Source organism: Alosa pseudoharengus, unplaced genomic scaffold (assembly GCF_046254945.1).
Source record: "Alosa pseudoharengus isolate Yale_2024_CS ecotype anadromous, Long Island Sound unplaced genomic scaffold, YU_APseudo_1.1 YU_APseudo_1.1_scf_22, whole genome shotgun sequence".
In the NCBI taxonomy this organism is placed as follows: Eukaryota; Metazoa; Chordata; class Actinopteri; order Clupeiformes; family Clupeidae; genus Alosa; species Alosa pseudoharengus.
The window spans coordinates 15,432,020-15,451,285 of record NW_027468680.1 but is presented as its reverse complement, the minus strand read 5'-3'; the positions used below and the strand labels follow the sequence as shown (position 1 = coordinate 15,451,285).

The 19,266-nt window shown below is 41.1% G+C and overlaps 2 protein-coding genes across 2 annotated transcripts; one reads left to right on the top strand and one right to left on the bottom strand.

Moving 5' to 3' along the window:
• Positions 1-4,391: 4,391 nt before the first annotated feature.
• On the bottom strand, positions 4,392-10,568 carry lrit3b (leucine-rich repeat, immunoglobulin-like and transmembrane domains 3b). Its single transcript, XM_076300136.1, has 6 exons — positions 10,543-10,568; positions 9,708-9,778; positions 9,149-9,209; positions 6,992-7,455; positions 5,809-6,114; positions 4,392-4,747 (listed from the first exon to the last, which is right to left on the bottom strand). The coding sequence occupies exons 1-6, from the start codon at positions 10,566-10,568 to the stop codon at positions 4,392-4,394; spliced, it is 1,284 nt and encodes a 427-aa protein (XP_076156251.1).
• tacc3 (transforming, acidic coiled-coil containing protein 3) lies at positions 10,129-18,404 on the top strand. The gene is made up of 17 exons (XM_076300739.1): positions 10,129-10,216; positions 11,988-12,165; positions 12,258-12,385; positions 12,883-12,932; positions 13,140-14,382; positions 14,489-14,546; positions 14,987-15,182; positions 15,291-15,349; positions 15,473-15,603; positions 16,296-16,380; positions 16,542-16,700; positions 16,830-16,897; positions 17,006-17,049; positions 17,237-17,397; positions 17,600-17,706; positions 17,997-18,117; positions 18,253-18,404. The coding sequence occupies exons 2-17, from the start codon at positions 11,989-11,991 to the stop codon at positions 18,316-18,318; spliced, it is 2,853 nt and encodes a 950-aa protein (XP_076156854.1). The 5' UTR covers positions 10,129-10,216; position 11,988; the 3' UTR covers positions 18,319-18,404.
• Positions 18,405-19,266: the final 862 nt, after the last annotated feature.

Genomic DNA, 19,266 nt, shown 5'->3' with positions numbered 1-19,266 from the left:
CTCAAACACATACACACACATACACACACACAAACAAAGCAGTACTCACACTCTCAAACCCTGAAATTCCTGAGATTAAAAAAGTCTGAAGCCCCACAAAGAAGGTCAAACACACACACTCCAAGGAGAGCGTCCAAAGTAAATTCACACACTCACAAGTGACCATATATTCATACCAACCTCCAGTTATACATAAAGCAGACTGTTAATCAACAATCAAAGTGTGTTGGGGGGGGGGCAAAGAGAGAGAGAGAGAGAGAGAGAGAGAGAGGAGGGGGGAGAATACAGGGAAGACATGAGGGAGTGTCAGTACAGTGTTTCAGGACACGGAGAGAGAGAAAATGTGTTTGTGAGAATTGCCGACAGATGTACTGAATCAGAGATAAAAAAGGAAGGAGTATAACAAAGAGGAGATTGTGTGCGTGCATGTTTGGCAGTGTGGCTCATGGTGGCGGTGGGAAGGTGGTGAGTTTGGTGGGTTATGGAGTTCTCATGAGTGTTGGTGGTTTTGTAAAGAATCTCAACTTTGCCAGCTCCACTAGTATTATTTACGATATGCATTCAAACAAAGGCCTTACTGTCATCATATTCGGGAAAACAGACAGATAAACACACACACCACAAACACACACACACACACACACATGCACAGAGAAATTACACACACACACACACACATTTTAGACATCCAGATGGAGAGAGGTGAAGCTGAAATGTACTGTATGAAGGATTTTTAATCACTTGCCCGATGTTGAACACGTACAGCCACAATTTACATGAACTTTCCTGTTTGTGGGTGAGCATGTGTGTGAGTGTGTGTGTGGGTGTGTGTGTGTATGTGTGTGTGTGTGTGTCCCACATACACACCTCTGTCTTTCCCAAAAGAACACACCTGAAATCTCCATGCACGTGCTGTACCCTGTACATTATAAAGAGGCATAACGGAGCAATCTGCCCTTGGATTTTTATTACTCACAGATCTGTTAGCGATAGCAGCATTATAACACATAACCTCACCTTTACCCTCTCTTAAAATCAGAGGTAAGCCCATCATGACCATGCAAAAACACACACACACGCACACACACACAGACACACACACACACACACACACTATAAGTATAAGTATACTCTTTTGATCCCGTGAGGAAAATTTGGTCTCTGCATTTATCCCAATCCGTGAATTAGTGAAACACACTCAGCACACAGTGAACACACAGTGAGGTGAAGCACACACTAATCCCGGCGCAGTGAGCTGCCTGCAACCACAGCGGCGCTCGGGGAGCGGTGAGGGGTTAGGTGCCTTGCTCAAGGGCATTTCAGCCGTGCCTACTGGTCGGGGTTCGAACCGGCAACCCTCCGGTAACAAGTCCGAAGTGCTAAATAGTAGGCTACAGATGCCCCCAGAGACACACACACACACACACACACACACACACACACACACACACACACACACACACACACACACACACACACACACACACACACACACACACACACACACACATATAGACACAAACTGAGGAAGAGGGGGACAGAAAGGGAGAAATAAAGAAAAATAAAGAAAGTCGGAAATAAAGAAAGAAAGAATTAAAGTATAAAAAGAAAAAAGAATGACAGACCAAAATGACCTAAGAAAGAGAGACCCAGAATGAAATCAGCTACAATGCAGTGAACCCAGTTTTGCAGAATGCCTAAATACCCACAATAAATACCAAGACAATTTGTAAACAAACTACAGGGTCAGACATTGTACATTGTTCACTTAAACTGAGCTAGGAAAAACCTGGCTATGCAACAATGACAGAATCCATACCAATTAGGAGGTCTGGAAAATGAGTCACTTTATCCTGTAACTGTTAAAAGACTGTAGACAAGAGACTAATTTTTGCCTGGAATCATGATTATCCTCTTGTTTCCTTCAGGCTACCTCAGATTCCCAGAGTTATTTGAAAATGCTGCAAATGGTTTCTTAAGACTGAAGATGTTACTAAATCAACCTGTGAGATAGAAGTCTTTCTTTTTGGTGCCTAGACCACGAAATGAACTTGGTTTGCATTTTGTTACTGTTGCTGTTTTGCCATTTTTATAAAAAAAAAAACATAACAGTATAAATCACAGTATCACATACTCACAATTTCAGTGCTTCTCTTTCACCCTTGATATCATTTCCAGCACCTGGTGGTTTTGAGACTGCTCTGATGTGAGGGGGTTGGGCTGGTTATGACATTCAGTAAAGATGTATGAAACATTTTGCATAACAATAGCACATGTTTATAGCAATAGCATGTTTTTGAAACATGAATTCATGTCTTGACTTGACAATGTCTTGTTTTGAAACATGAATTTATGTCTTCAGGTCTAGACAGAGATAAAGAGAGTATTACTGTAATTTATTAGCCGCATTGTGTATAAACCGCAGGACAGTGTTTTATGCAAGTTAAAAGGAACCATATTAATACCATATTAAAAAAACATATTAATACCATATTAACTGCCCATGTATTAACCTCATAGCTGAAGAAATGTTTCAAAATTAATGTATAAACCACAGCTAACAGTTGGAAAATTACGGATATAGAGAAAGTGTGTGTTCTTGTGTGTGTGTGTGTGTGTGTGTGCGTGTGTGTGTGTGTAAGAGAGAGAGAGAGAGAGAAAGAGAGAGAGAGAGTGTCTGTATGTATGTGCATGTGTGTGTTTGTGTGTGTACATGAGAGAAAGAGAGAGAGAGAGAGAGAGAATGGCTGTACTAATGATTATACCATTGTTATACCATTGATCTACATAACAAAGCATTGTTTTTTAAAGTTGGATAAGCATTTGGGACACTGCTTTCAGAGCCAAAAACAGGGAGACCTCAGCACTTGAGGCATTTGATGTGGACAGTTATTCTTCTTCACACTACAGAACCAGCTTAGAAAAGCATAATGAAACTTCTATTTTTATAAGTCTATCTTTCATTTGAGGTGATGACTGATTTTACTTAATTGAGGTGAATTATGAATATGTCAGTGGCCTGCAGTGAGGCATGGTAGGGAACTGAGATATCAACATACCTTGGAAACTTGGCAGAATGGTAACTCTCAGGGCACTAAAGAAGTAGCTTTTTTTACTGATGAAGAATAGTTCTGCTCTTTGTATTGGAATCTTGGCAAACACTTTTGAAACGCTAAATTCATTCAACATATACGGTATTCATTATTATTCATGCATTGGGCCAATGCAACAAAGACGACAACTATCTTGGTATATTTCATCTTATCTCGTTAGTATCATATGAGATAAGATAAAATATACCATATCATATGTTATCTGATTAAATCCGTTTTTTAATCATTATATTGTGTTTATATTATGCTCAGAACAGAAGTCAGAAGCTATGCACCATTGGAAAAAAAAATATCCAGCCATTGCGGTTACATTCCAAAGACTCCGTTTACCTCAGAACTGAATTACACAGAGCCTCAAATTAGTTTTTATTTTATTATTTGAAAGTTTGTTTTCCTTCTTTCTGAAATACAGTGCTGCATTTGGTCAAAGTTTTGACACAAACTGAAGGACAGCAACACTTCTCCATCTAAAGACACAATAACAAACACTATGACAAACAAATTCAAAGTTGCATTTTTGTACTGAATCGTCCTCTCTTCATAAAGCATTAACACAGTATAAATCACAGTATCACATACTCACAATTTCAGTGCTTCTCTTTCACCCTTGATACCATTTCCAGCACCTGGTGGTTTTGAGACTGCTCTGATGTGAGGGGGTTGGTCTGGTTATGACATTCAGTAAAGACGTGTGAAACATTTTGCATAACAATAGCACATGGTAATATATTACTAAATATACAGAACTGTAGATGATACAGGATGAATGTGTCCACGCATGAACATGCTAGATCATGAAAGGAATCCATGACCCATTGTATTTTTTACAGTATAGTCAGTGAGCAGATCCAGTGGCATATAGGTCAGAGTCTCAGCAGGACTGGATTACAGGGGTCTGTAGAGAGGCAATTTACTGTAAGGCACAGGTTAAGAACTGGTTTGGCAAGAGTGGAAAAGACAACTCATCATGCCCAGTGAAATTCTGATCTAACTGCGAGACATCTTACTGGGTGATGATGGGAATAAGGAATACTGTTTTTAGGATGAGGCAAATGGAACAAATATGGGTTTACTCACAACATCCAAATACCCGGGAAGGGGTCTTTGGGAGAAGAAGGAAATAAATAGGAAACTGTAGGAGGTGCTGATAAATGTTGTGGTAATTATTGTTTTTCTGGTACACTTCCAAATGTTGTTGAACATTATCCTCTTCTAGGATGTCTACAATATACAAGATGGAACTTGAATACCGTCAGACTGGTACTAAATGGAGAGAGGTCACTTGATTAGCCGGGCACTCATCTTGTCCCTTTTCATCTTATTCCTTTTCATTTGATCCCTTTTCATTGTATTCCGGCTGGTTTTGGGGGAGTTCATGTACCGCCTGGACACAGAGTCCAAAGCTGAGGGGCCTCTTTGTAGGGTAGGGGGAGATTCATTGCTGAGTTTCTGGGCAGGCATCCTGAGAGCTGATGTTTTGGTAATGACTCCGACCACATCCAGGCTGATGGATGCCTCTGATGAGCCGGCCATGTTGTGTGCCCGGCAACGGTATTCACCGGCATCCCTGTACGAGATCCCACTCAGGCTTATCACAGACCACCGGATCCCCACCTGTGGGGAGTTCTGGAAAACTGAGGGGGTGGAAGATATACTCAAGTCACACAATTCTTTAGCTATAAAGGACTGGGGTACAACATCGTCCATTTACTTCTTAATACTTCTACAACATGTATTATTTAGCATGAATTACCCAAAAACATGTTAGCACATATTGTTATTACACTATGTGAATGTACACACTGTTGTTATGCATTGAATAACTAAATATGCTGTGCATGGTATATTATGAAATATTACTATAAAACAGTGGTTAAACATAATTTACAAACACATGTCATGTGTAAAAACATGTACATATCCATAGCTATATATAAAGACACATATTACATGTATTTGTTGGACAATGTATGAAACCTTTTAAGAATGATGTCAAGATGTTTAACAAAATGAGATTCAAAACTATAATTCAAAACTGTTTGTTGGGGTACTTACAGCTGGGCAATCGCCTTGGCAATTTTTCTCTCATTGCAGTTGTGTTTATATCGCTACAGCACGCTGAAATATACATGCACATGGTATATTCAGTAACTATACATGCATCAAACAAACATACAGCGCTAAGATACACATTCTGCATACAATCAAGTTCAATATCTACTCTGAATATGACGTCCATTGTGTAGTCTGTGAGTTTGTGTGAGGTGGTCTTAAGTACAATGCACCATCTTATGTTCTTTGGGTGTTATATGTTGTTTTTGTTAAGTGACACATTCCTAAGCAGGAAAAACAGTAAATCCCCCCCCCCCCCATTCAGATCATAATGCGTACGCATTCATAGAGGGTTAACATGTGTATACACACACACACACACACACACACACACACACACACACACACACACACACAAAAAAAACAGGAGTATGTAAAAGCTGTAGGTTTGTAATATTTGTCATTTTCAATGCCAACAGTGCCCTCTGTTGGTAATATCTCATGGCTGACAGGCTAAAAACATGAAAGAGTACAACATCCTGTTTTCTGCTGGTTTACATAAATTGCTGGGAATGTAGTGAATGCATTCAACATCTATGCTATATCCAAAAAGAAAGTTATCAAGTCACTGAAATGTGGGCACCTGTGTTGCTGATGTTGGAGCCTGCTGCTTTGATCCAGATGAGAACCGGTGTGGGAAAGCCTGTTGCTTCACACCGCACCATCACGTTACCTCCTAATGGAGTTATGATCTTGGTGGTGGAGGTCAGAACAGAGGGTTTGAGGCAGCGAGGCAGTTCCACACTCTGGAAGGGAACACCAGAAAACTCCTTTGGACCACTACACATCAGGTATCGGTCGAGCAGAACCAGATATGATTCTGTTGCTTTACTGAGCTCCAAAAGTAGAGCAAGACGACAGTCACACACCCACAGGTTGTCCTGCAGACCTAATGAGTAGATAGAGAGACAGAGGGGGAGGGGGAGAGATATGTAGAGATTGAGTGAAAGGCTGGATGGATGAATGGGGGCTGTTCACTTTTCAAGTGGAACTGTTCCATTCAGATTCCAACATATTTCAACAGTTATGGTCCTTCCTGAGCAGGATATAGCAACACTTTCTTCACAAGTGATCCTTGAAATCATTACTCTGTGAGTGTCTTTGTGAGTGTCTTTGTTACTGAGTGAGTACTTTGTGAGTGTCAGAGGTGGCCCAGGCAACACTCATCTGCAAGGAGACATCTGCGCTGCCTCAATCAGACCACTAGATTAGACCAGATTAATTGCCGCGCCTGAGGAGGTGTAGCCATCATGAACTGGCAACTAGCAGGTTGTAGTGGGCAGGCGGCAGCAGGGCCCTCTGCCAAGCTAATCTATCCATCAGAGGTCTGAGCAGAGATAATGTCCGAGCCTGGCTTTCACTGGGACTGTGTATGCACTGACCGGTAAAGGACACTCAGCCAGCCCATTCACCTGTGGCTGTTCCTTATATTACACAAATCCAGTCCTACTACACACATAATCTGCCCAAGTTATGCAAGAGATATTCTTTGTTCTAGCAAATATAACAAAAAACAGTTTAAAGCCCACTTGTCTAGACACTTTATTATTTAATTATTATTAAAGCTCATAGCTGTACTTTATAAAGAGAATCTGCAAACAGGCACATTTGTGAGAGAAATATATGAGCTAGTCATTTTCCATGGTCCAAAAAACATTTATATTCTATTATATTCTTTCAGACCTTGATTCAATACATAGACGAACGAGCATAAATCATGTGACGTTTGTCTTGAATACCCCCTCCCTCATCATGACATAACTTACCCAGCACCACTCGGCTTTGGGGTTGAGCTGGGTTGAAGGGTGGATAGAAAGGCAGGGCAGCAATCACTTCATTGGCCAAGGTGGTCAGTCTATTACTCGACAGATCCAAATAGGTGATGTTACCAAGGAAACGTGCTGCATGGACAGGGATCCTTGTCAAACGATTGTTGTGAAGCCCCAGTGTGCGTAGACGGGGCATGTCTTTGAGTGCATCCCAGGGGAAGACTGACAGGAGGTTCCCATCCAATCGCAGCTCATGGAGGGCGGAGAGATTGGCGAAACTGCGTGGGTGAAGGGTTGTGATGGAGTTGTAGGTGAGCCATAGGTACCGAAGTTGCGCGAGTGATGAAAATGAAGCCTTTGGCACACGAACTACTGATGTCTTCTGCAACCTCAGTTTGAAGGTGTCTGGTGGTAGGTCTGCTGGGACCATAACGATGGCTGGATCCCTACATTCCACAAATCTGATGGAAAATGTGATTCATTAAACATTCTACTGCTCAGCATTTATTTCAGTGGCCCTATTTATAGAGCTTTAAGTACGTCAGTAAGCCAACCACAGGAATAGCTAAGAGCAACAACTCTAAAATGTCATGAGAAATAATTAAAGATCCCACAAAGTGATATTAATCACATATTAAGTTGCAGACCTCTAGCCTTTTTTTCACCAAACCTATTCACTTTGTAATATCTCAATCAAAGAATTAACTGAAATACAGGTGGTAGAGCCAGGTAGCCTAGAAATCTAGACGCGCCCCTAGCGGCAGCAAATGTCCGTTGGCTTGTGAGCTCCAGAAGTCGAAACTTAATCAGGGCATTGAAATCGTGTATAGAGTCGTTTGGTGGGCTTAACATAATGATTGATGTAAGAGTTGCAACGGTTTGGTTTGAATTCCCTGCTACTTGAAAACAAATATCCTATTGCATCCTATTGCGTGCAGAGGAAATTTGAAAAACAACTGATTATCCCGCCCCTCGGACTGAGCACTGCGAACGGTGAGTGCCCAGACCCTACATTTTAATGTGGGTCTGGCTCGCCAGGCTAAGAGCCAGGCTATCTGACTTCACTAGCAGCTAATTTCATTTAGAAGTGAAGTCTGTGTTCTGCACTAAACTATCAACTCATTGCTCTGTAATTTTCCTGTCACTGAAGTTACTTACCAGCTAACTTGTACATTGTACATTTCTAAACAAGGTGGAATGTCCTCCAAATTCAGATTTTCAACAGCATTGTGTTTTAGGTAAGATAATTCAATTAAACTGTTTGACTGGAGTGGGCCATGTCAGGCGGGTATTGTTGCAAAGTTAAAAGCCATGATTGATAGCTAGCATTTCTCTTTAAGACCATGAGAAGTGAGGTTTACACTACAGCGCTTTCTAACCCATTGCCCTCCTTTACTCTCACCTTCTAAACCTCAATCCTAATCCAGGTCACAACACTAATATAACTTGCCCTGAGTTGTACAGTTACTTGTAGCATTGGGTTATGAGCAAGCTGGCAAGGAGGCCAAAAGTTGTGTCTTCTAGCTTTAGCCAAAGTACAACAGTAATTGCTAGCTTCCAAACCTTTTGTTACACAAGGTAAGTAGACAACATAGTTAACTTGATCGAAATGGCATTAGACATCTTGACACAATAGCCCTCAACAATAACACTCCGCACACTTTCTGTCTATTGAATTGTTCCCCTGCTTACAGTGGAATGACTGGCTAATTAATTGGATTGAGAATCCTCTCCTCTATTTTCCAGATCTTAATCAGTAATGATTGCATGCCTGTCTGCAGCAAAGCATGCCAACTGTAAACACTAGTAATGAAAATAGGCTCAGCAATCCAGGTTAGTGGAGGTTGCCAGCTTTTAGTAACCCTGAGGAGTGTATTACTCAAAATAAATTAAAGAAAATAAACATCTCATTGAGACATGAGATATGTTTGTTTAATAGTTTATTTTTGGCTGTAAAAAGACTTGGAATGTGTTTTTATTCCTAAACCACATATAATGCAAAGGTTTGATTAGCCCTATTTAACTCAGTCAATTCAACACACCACACACATGTAACTGTTAGACTACAAAATCAGAGACACATTCATACACCTACACATAAAAACACACCCACACTCACACACATGCACAGCAGAAACACAGCATGTAGCCTACCTGAGTCTGGTGTCGTTACTGCCACCTTGATACATACATGAGCACAGCGAGGGGCATGCCGAACAAAGCAGCCGGGTTGACCACAACCCGATGAGGAGAAAAAAGAGATGTGAATTTATGAGGGCCATGTCCCTGTCAGCTGTGGCTGTGGGTGTAGAACAGCGACAGAGCAACATTCCCAAACACACTGTGCCATGGAATCACATTGGGACTGCTTGGATTAGCAAGGATTACGCTAGCCACGAGAAGGTCATAATACACACACATGCAGCCAGCACACACACACACTTAGGGAGAGGGGTGGATGGTTGTGTGTAGGCCTAGGCCTAAATTCTAACATGTCTCACCTCAATAGAATAAAAATGTGCCTGAGCTTATGACCATATTTAAAATAGTGAAAAACTAAAACCAAATTCGAAAGAAATGAATGCAATGTGAAACACACACACACACAAATTCTAACGTGGCTCACCTCAATAGAATAAAAATGTGCCTGAGCTTATGACCATATTAAAAATAGTAAAAAACTAAAACCAAATTCGAAAGAAATGAATGCAATGTGAAACACACACACACACACACACACACACATTCTTCTTAGAGTAAATTAGTGTAAGCACATGTTGAACACTTCAGTGGCTAGGGCCTACTGTAGCAGTCTAGCAGATACAGTAGTAAGCATATCTAATCTCACTAAAACACAAAGGTAGTAAAACAAAATAAACAACAAACAATGGATGGGTTTAAAAATAAATAACCATGCTGAAGGAGGAGTGAACAGGATCTGACAATTCACCCTCCAGTCATTTCAGTCATGGGAGCTGTTTTTCAATCAAGTTATCGTTCATTGGTTCAAAGAGCTCCTTTTCTTTAAGTCTATTGGTAGGTTCATATTACATCCCGCCTTAGATCTGCCACGCTGTTTCAGTGATTGGTTGCTGGTAAGGGCGTTTAAATTTGAAATCTACTGGACACTGGTGAGGGACGAGTTCATTTCACATGCTGGGAGAAGTCGCCGCATTAAATCTGGTTCTTTACAGAATTCATTCAACGTTAACCAGAAGTCAGGTAGGGTTGAATTTGCGTTGTAAATTGTGATACTGCATGAAGTAACATTAGAATGTTAGCGTTAGCGAACTTAACTGACATTAGCTTAACAGAATTATCGCAACTCCGTTGTCTTGCAAACAAGGCGTCATATGCTCTGTTTATGTCTTGATGTAATTTAAGCTGATGTTTGCATCACCGTAGCTATCATTGATTGAATATAATTTAATGATGGGGAGTTTGTTAACTTTAGACAAACTAATATCAGAAAAGGGTGACGTTTGAGCTAACGTTAAACGGAATTGGGCTGAGAGGACTGTTAGCTAACGTCTAGCTGCTAACATTACTTTGAGATCACGTCAATTTTGCACATTTTTCGCAACATAATGAATTTTCTGTTTTTCAGTCATGACATCTAACGTCACTATGGTAGGTTATGTGCAAGGTATCGATAACTTTGGCAGCCATTGCTGCTAGCTGGCTAATCATTTATGCTAACGTTAGCTTTATCGTCTAAGTTAACGTTGACTATAAATGAGTCAGGTCTGACGTTTTACCTGAAAACCTCAACATTAACGTTATTCTTATTATTATGTATTGCGTATTTTAAAATCAATTTGACAGGTAATGCTTGTGGCCTATATCCACTGTTTGACGTTATTTTGTTACCATTAAACGTTAGAGCTACCTCTTGTGAACCTTTGAACTAACGTAATAGTTAAGGCAGAAAAGGTCTAATAAGGGACGGGAGACGGGCTCTGGTTAAGGTTTCATTTTACTGGCTAAGTTAACATTGGTCATGTAGACACTGGACAGCACTTGTAATTCCAGGGCAGTTCCGTTAACATAAACATGAACAGTTTCCGTTAGCCAATTAATGTTAGTTTTCTGGCTGGAAAACGAGGGCATTGAACAATCAAGGTTAACACAAACTGTGGTTTGCTAGAAGTAACGTTAACAGAAATGAACTAACGTTTGCCAGTCAACGTTGACTGCTGGCCATGCTAACGTAGCAGCTACAACGGCAAGACTGAATGAATGCTCATGATTACCACGGGTTATCGTTACCTCGGTCTTGCAGCGTAAATGGCTATTCTGTGACGTTCCTAGACTCTGTTAATTTGCCCCACTTTTACCTTGCATGCATAGAAAACTTTTTTTTAAAATCCTTTATTCCTCCTCTGTTGAAGTTGTCAGGAAAGCCAAGGCTGAAAACCTGGCACGCCTAGCTGGGAAGTGAGCATAGTTGGTAAAGCTCCGTGAAGAGTTCAGTCTTTTATGTTTTGAAATCACTTTTCATTGTGTTTTTATGTCATGCCTTCACCAGACAACATTAGACAAAAAATAGGCTACCGCATAGATCTGGTGTGCTAAAATAAGCAACATATTTTACCTATAGAAACTGGATGCATTAATAACAAGATGGCATTTCCATCACAACCATTTCTGTTGAAGGCATGCAAACATAAAAGCACTCATCTGTGGACAGTCCTTCCATCAATTTAGTCCAAATATATTTTAGGTCTAAGGTTGCACATCTCACATATGCAGGTCTTGGTTCTACACCAGTTACATTACATGCCCTGTATACCAAGGGTTGCTTTTTTGATGGTTAAAAGTGCTTACTCGATGCTGTGCCAAATGGGTGAAGTGGGCTTTAAACTAGCAGGGGTATAAGGAGCACGTGTGTTTCTTATCTGTACCCAAGCAGTCACAAATCTCATGGGTGTGGTGTGTTTGCGTTTTTATGATGACGTCATTTTGCTGATGAACACTCTCTCTTGCCATTTAGTATGAGTTCTGTGCATGAGAACGACGAGAACCTCGGGGTCCACCCTGCAGGAAAGCATAGCGACTCTGAGGATACTTGTGACATCTTTGCTCTAGAGCAGCCAACTGGCAGGCCTTCCATTCTCCGTCAGTCTCAATTTGAGAACCTCACCAACAAGACTGTCCCCAAAGGAATAAAGGTATTGCGCCGTTTACTGATGAGGTGAACTTAATTTGGACAGATGACCGCATAGTTTTTTGGTGACTCAACTTCTCCTTTGTGTTGGCACAGGTTTGTTTTCAAACACCAAGGAGAGATCCCGTCACCAAGAGAATTGTATCGCCCTCTAAGAATGTGAAGATGACCGGCTTGGATGATTGTATAAGTACCCTGGAGTCTCTAAAGCTGACATCTGATGAGTAAGTTTTGGTGCTGTTATATGGCAGACTGCAGTAGAGGATTGTAAATAATGAGCTGAACACTTTGCTTGTAGGGCTGTACAATTATCGCCATATAAACCACTGCAATTATCTAATTGCAGAAGCTACAAATAATCATGCAGTTAATCTTGTCACATTTATGATTTTTATATTCATGTCATCCTCCTTGACTGTGCCACTTCTCATTGGTGAGCATGCCTAGTGCGTGAGAAGCACAGCACTTCTGATTGGTGAGCTTCACAGTCAATCAGGAGGGCTGTGCTTCTCATGCACTAGGCATGCTCACCAATCAGAGAGACATTGAGACAATATTGAACTGAATCAGTTCATTGACATCACAAATCATATTGCAATATCTGTCTGTAAGATATTTCCCCCAAATCGTGCAGCCGCCTCGCTTGCTTGTAAAAAAGAAATATGCAAAACTAGTGTACCTGGCCAATCAAAGTAATGCCTCCCTCTGCTGCACTTCACAGGTCCATGTCTCAGGAGAACATTGAAAATGAATTGGTTGTGTCAAGTTCAGGTACTACCCTTACATTTTGTGTGTTTTATGTGCTCCTTTTGGATTCCTCATGTTGTACTTATTGCTATCTGTCAAAGAGCTTTATTATGCTTTATCATACCAGACTTTTATTTGTATGTCCTTACCATATTCTGAGCTGTGATCTAATGTCAATGTCAGTTCTAATGCTAAGAAATCAGTAACATAATTCAAAATGATGTTACACAGATACTGGAGGCTATCCAGATGATGACATGCCTATTAAGAGCAAAGGAGGCTATCAGCTGGACTTTGAAAACCTGGATACCATCAATCCTTTTCAAGGCTCAAGTACGATGGCCTTTTCTCCTGCTCGGCCATGTGTGGGAGCTACTGTTGCCAGATCCCCAGTAAAGAGTGAGCCTGAAGTTGTGGAAAACGCCCCTGTCTCTACCGCCCCTGTCTCTACCCTGGAATCAGTGCCAGTTGAGGAAGAAGTTGTCAAAACGGACTCAGCCCTGGACGAAACGATCCCTTTCTCTGCTTCACTTGAGAATTCTGTTGCAGACACATCTACAAATGTATGCTCCACAGATAGCCCTGTGATTATCGACCCGAAAAAGCTTCTGACGACTCAGGCAGACCAGAGCCTAGATGACACAGAGGATCTTCCCAAAGCACTTTCCCCAGCGATTCCAGAACCAGAGGCCAAGCCTGCCCCTCTCCCTGTCAGCGAGTCTGTGGAGGAAACCCCACTACCAGCCAGGGGCACTTACTCTTTTGATTTTGACAACCTAGACGCAGTAAATCCCTTCCAAATTGGTGGCTCTAAAATTCCCAACTCTCCTGCTCTGGAAAGGAATGTGGAGCCTGTGAAGTCCTCACCACCTAAACAAGAAGCCCAGGAGCAGAAGAGTGTGGAAAGCATTCCAGTGGTTGCGGAGTCCGTCGTCACAGAGGCACCTGTGCTGACGGAAGTCAAACCTGTTGTCGAGGAAACTAGCACTTCCATGGAGACATCGGTTTCTCAGCCCACCCCTGCTGCCGAGACTCAAGTGAAATTGCTGGAGTTTAACTTTGACGATGGCACTGAAGTGAAACGCAAGCCACCTTTCAAAAAGCTGGGCAAGAAACCACCAGTTGCCAGAGGAGGAGCTGAAAAGAAGCCTGCACCAGTTGAAAAGAAACCTGTGCCCCCAGATGTGGAGTCCAAACCTACAGATGCACCCGCACCCAAGGAGGACCCACAGGATGGTGTACCAACTGAAACCCCACTTCCTAAAGGCTCTTACTCACTAGACTTTGACAAGTTGGATGATCCCAATTTCAACCCGTTTGGAACAAATGCCAAGGTGGGCGGCTCTGTTGCTGGGCGACAGAAGCCTGTCCCAGAGCAGAAGCAGAAAAAGGCTGAGGCTCCCGTTCAGGTGCTCTGTGCTGCACCTGTGGCAAAGATCCACCCTCTCCAAAATTATACAGAGAAACAGCCAAGGTATTGTTGACTCATGTGTATAACATTGTTTGTCTTGTAGACCTATAGTTTGGCTGTAAGTGAATCATGCTGTTAACACTGACATTATTCATTTCATAATTTTTAGCACTGACACTGCCGTCTCAAAAATGGGGGAGGCAAATGAGACTGTTATTGTTGAGCAGGTAAGGTTTAGAAGTTTTGTAATGGATCATAACTCTGAAGTATTAGTTGTCATGCCCCCCAAAAAACTTTACTGAGAAGCCGTTTTAAGGTTTCTCAGCTAACCAATATGTTGATGGGCGTTTTAATTAAAATCATTGTTCGGTTGTCCAGTGTTTCCCACAGAATTTAATTGGTGGTAGGTTTGCAGAATTAACTTGAATGCAACAGTTTTTAGCAAATTAGCACAGAGTGGTTATGATGCTAACTAGATTTAAGCACAATTTAGTACAACCTGGAAAATCATTGTGTGGTGGTCAATGTTGATATTGTGATGGGCCGCCACAAATAAGTCAATGTATGGGAAACACTGGTTGTCTGAAAGACTAACTGTTACACTAATGGTGCCTAAATGCACATTTCGTGGTCAAACTATTGATTCGTTTTTAAAATATTAATGCAGATTTTTGAAATGGTGGCTTCTCCAAAACCTGAGGTTATTCAGCCTCCTGCACCGGCGACCTGTGCCGCAAGCAATTCCCCAAAACACGATAAGACGACAATCATGCTCCCAGAGCCCACAGAGCTGGTCCAGCAACATCAGAATCCCAACTTGACCACTATCGGACAGGACGAGGAGTTTGTTCCAGGAACCACATGTAAGCAGAGATGGCATATGGTAAATGTACATAGACATGGGAAAGACTGATGACAATACTTAACCGTTTTTTCTTTTGTTTCCTTCTCTCTTTGATGTCTTGATTCAGTCATGGCTGGTGATTTTGATGGACAGTTTGATTATCTGGAGCAGTTTGGTTCTAGCACTGTGAGTATATCACTTTTACCGCTAAACGTGTCTGTTGCATTGTACAGCCTGTGTAAAAGTTTTGGTCGTCTGAATTGATAATGTGTAAGGTAAGCCTCTCCATTTGTTCTTTTCTATTTCCAGTTTCAGGAGTCTGCCCTCCGAAAACAGTCACTGTACCTTAAGTTTGACCCCCTCCTGAGAGAGAGTCCCAAGAAGGGTACAGCTGGCAACAGTGTGGGTGTCAGTCTGTCTCGTCCCTCCCTTGCTACAAGGTCTGTCGCAAGACTTTATATTTATATTATCAATATATTATTATTAATAATAATTTTTAAAATATGTCTGGGGGGAATGGACTTTTTGCCTTTATTAAGATATGTATTTATTGGGTGGGATTAGGAAAGTCTGACGTGTGATTCAAAACCAGGCTTTCCATTTGTAGATAGATGTGTTAATACTACTTGTAGGTCTCAGTGGTAACTGGTTACTGAGAATTGTGTCACATCCGAGTAAAACGGAGTTGGGTGCTTTCCACTTGTAACAAGTCATAAGAGGATGCTATCATTTGTTAGCAATTGTCTCTTATTAGCGATTGCTGCCAGATGTGGCAATACTAATTCTTTATGATGCATTACACAGTATTTTACATAAACAAATAATTTAATGATGAGACATAAATAGGGCAGAACTGTGAGTAAACAGTGGCATTAAAGGCTCTCATTTATTGATACTGGGCGCAGCCGTCTTGGACATTCAAACTCTGGGTACTTGTGGGCCAGGCCAGAAGGCATTTCATGTGCAACATCCTGTTTGTAACTGGGAAAAATTAGTGGGAAAACGACTTTCGAGGATAAATGGAACACAGCATAAACCAAATTCTTTGTTAAATGTGGTCAGCAAGTTCTTAGACCTTTCTTTTCTGAAGTGTAACTCAATGAAGCAATAACAAATGATTGTATTGTCTCAGAATGGATGCCCAGAAGCCTGATGAGAAGAAACATACACAAAGTGTACCGGCGGACTCGATGAAGCTTCTTGACTTTCCAGCCCCAGTGAGTACCTGCAGTGTACTGAACTGCAGTACTGTAACTAATCGAGAGGCCTAGCGACCTCTTCAGAACACAACTTTTACTTCAGGCCTAGTCAACAATGGTAGGCAGGCCTACAGAAATGCCATTTTCTCTGACATGTTTTGTCCTGTATTCTCATGAAGTCTGTTCAGAGTGTGAGTCCCCTGACCCAAGACCCTGCTGTGTTGGACCTGTTGGTTCCTACATTCAAGCAGCCTGTGAAGAATGAAGATGCCATCATTGAGGTCCTAAAGTACAGCCAGAAAGACATGGACGCTGCCTTGGCTAAAGCACAAGAGGAGGTGAGACAACATTTCTTTTCATCAAGTATAGTGCACGATTTACATGCAGCATGTGGCTAAGTTTAAGTCTAGTATAATTTGAAAAAAAATTGCAGTGTAGGCCAATAATGCATTTTCTAAATTCCAAAGGCTGAGGAGCGAGTAAATGAATGGAAAGCAAAATGTGATGCACTAGTCCAGGAGAAACAGCAGCTGGGGTGAGTTCACTATTTCTCATAACATATTGATAATGTTAACACTTTAGGACCTTTCTAGGTTAACATGTTTGTTTGACCTTTTGTTTTGACCTTTGTTTTGTTTCCCAGGGTTGTCCTTGCGGATTTTGACAACACGTATGCACAAATCATTGGTACGTAACTATGTTAGCGTGTACTACACATACTGTATATCTTGTCTAAACAGCTACAAATGTCTCCTGAAGCAGCCATTTTTTTAACACTCTTTAGTTGTTGAAAATATTATTTAATTTTATTAAATAAAATGTGTCACTCAATTTCCTGTACATTCCCTTTTTCTGATAACTCTGAAACCTCTAGATGAGAGGGAGAAGGAAAAACAGTCTGCCCAGGAGCAACTGAAGAAAGTCCTGCAGGAGAAGGAGCAGGCCCTCGTGGACCTCAATTCCATGGAGAGATCTTTCTCGGACCTCTTCAAGCGCCTGGAGAAGCATAAAGAGGTCATTGAGGGTTACAAGAAGGTAGGCAGCATTCCTTTGGTTTTCACTTGTAGTCTGTGTAATGCTCTTGACGTGGGATTGTTCAAGATTTTATGGGATTTAGGTAACATCTTTGCTGTTCGCTCGTGTATATAGACTTGTTGAAGTATTACAAAGTTGTTTTGTTGTGGTGCCTGCAAAGTAGCAGATTTGTAATTCGGTGTCATTTTTTCCCTTCTTCCAGAATGAGGAAACTCTGAAGATGTGTGCTCAGGATTACATGGCCCGGATCAAGAAGGAAGAGCAACGTTACAAGTCGCTCAAGGCCCATGCTGAAGAAAAGATCTCCCTGTAAGAACATCTAGGATCTTTCCTTTGCTTGCAATGTCATTAACCATCTCTTGCGTTGGACTGAATGATGATCCTCTACCTTCACTTTTCAAGTCCACTTTACTTCTACCTCACTTTTCAAAGGCAGTTGACTTGCTGTATACTATGTGCATATATTATGAAGCAAAGTTATCCTGAAGATTGTTAAGTTGGTGAATGCTAAGGATGCATATACCATACCAAAAATATGAATAACCTAATGGTCTGAAAATTATTTATTCATGTGTATATTTGCGTCTGTGGTTCTACAGGGCTAATGGTGAAATAGCGGAGGTGAGGGGCAAGCACAGGTCAGAGGTTTCAGCCTTGCAGGCCCAGCTGAAGAGAGAGCAGCTCAAAGTGCATTCGCTGGAGAAGACTCTGGACCAGAAGGTATTTTATAACACACATAATGCAACTGTCATATATAAAGTAGATATTTGAAGGTGTTAATATATGTATATTTTGTAGATAAAATAATTCTTCTTGGATTTCTCTAATGTGTGTGTTTGTGTTTCCTCCCCATAGGTCAAAGAGACTGAGGAGTTGACCAAGCTTTGTGATGAGCTGATTGTAAATGTTCAGAAAAACTAATTTTACTGTATTTTCCACTTTTGTCTGTCCATTTCAGTGTTTTTTCTGTCCTTCTGTAGTTAATTAATAATAAAAAAAAAACTTTTAGAAATCAGTTCTTTGAGTTCATACATTTCCTTAATATAACTGCTTCAAACATAATTGCTTTGTCATAATACACAAAGGTGCAGTCAGGCACACCAGAGAGGTAGCTCATCCCTACCTTCAGTATTCTCAGAGATATTCCACAAAGGGTTTCGTTTTTGTTTGGGGGACAGGCTGCCCCCACTTTGTTTCTAGTTTTCATAGCCTGGGCTGCCTACAGAAAACAGAGAATCGTAAAGAAATTTTCTTGTACCCTTCCCCAGATATGTGTCTTCATACAACCTTGTTTTGCAGGTCTATGGACAATTCTCTTGACCTCATGGCTCAGTTTTCACTCCGACATATACCATCAACTGTGAGACTTTATATAAAGAGATGTGTGCCTCTTAATAAGGTCCAGTGAATTCATTTAGGCACAGGTGGACTCCAATCAAGTTGTAGAAGCATCTCAAGGACCATTGATAGCAAGTAGGATGCACCAGAGCTCAATGGCAAGTGTCATAACAAAGGGTGTAAATACTTACATTTACAAAACACTCCAAACACTTGCTTTTTTGTGGGGTGTTGGAGTATTGTGTGTAGATTGATGAGAAAATAAATAATTGAATTAATTTTAAGATGAGTCTGAAACAACAAAATGTGGAAATAGTGAAGCGCTGTGAATATTTTCCGTATTGGAAATTAATGAATGACCACCATTCACACTCTCAGCAGTAGACTGCCAGAGTAAGGGTTTCTTAACGGTCTCTGCAACTCACCTGGGGTAATGTCCCTCACTTTTAGTTTTGGCAAAGTTGTACAGCCTTGTATGCTTTGCTAGTATAATAAATCCAGGATATATATGTGTACACATTGTTTCTATAA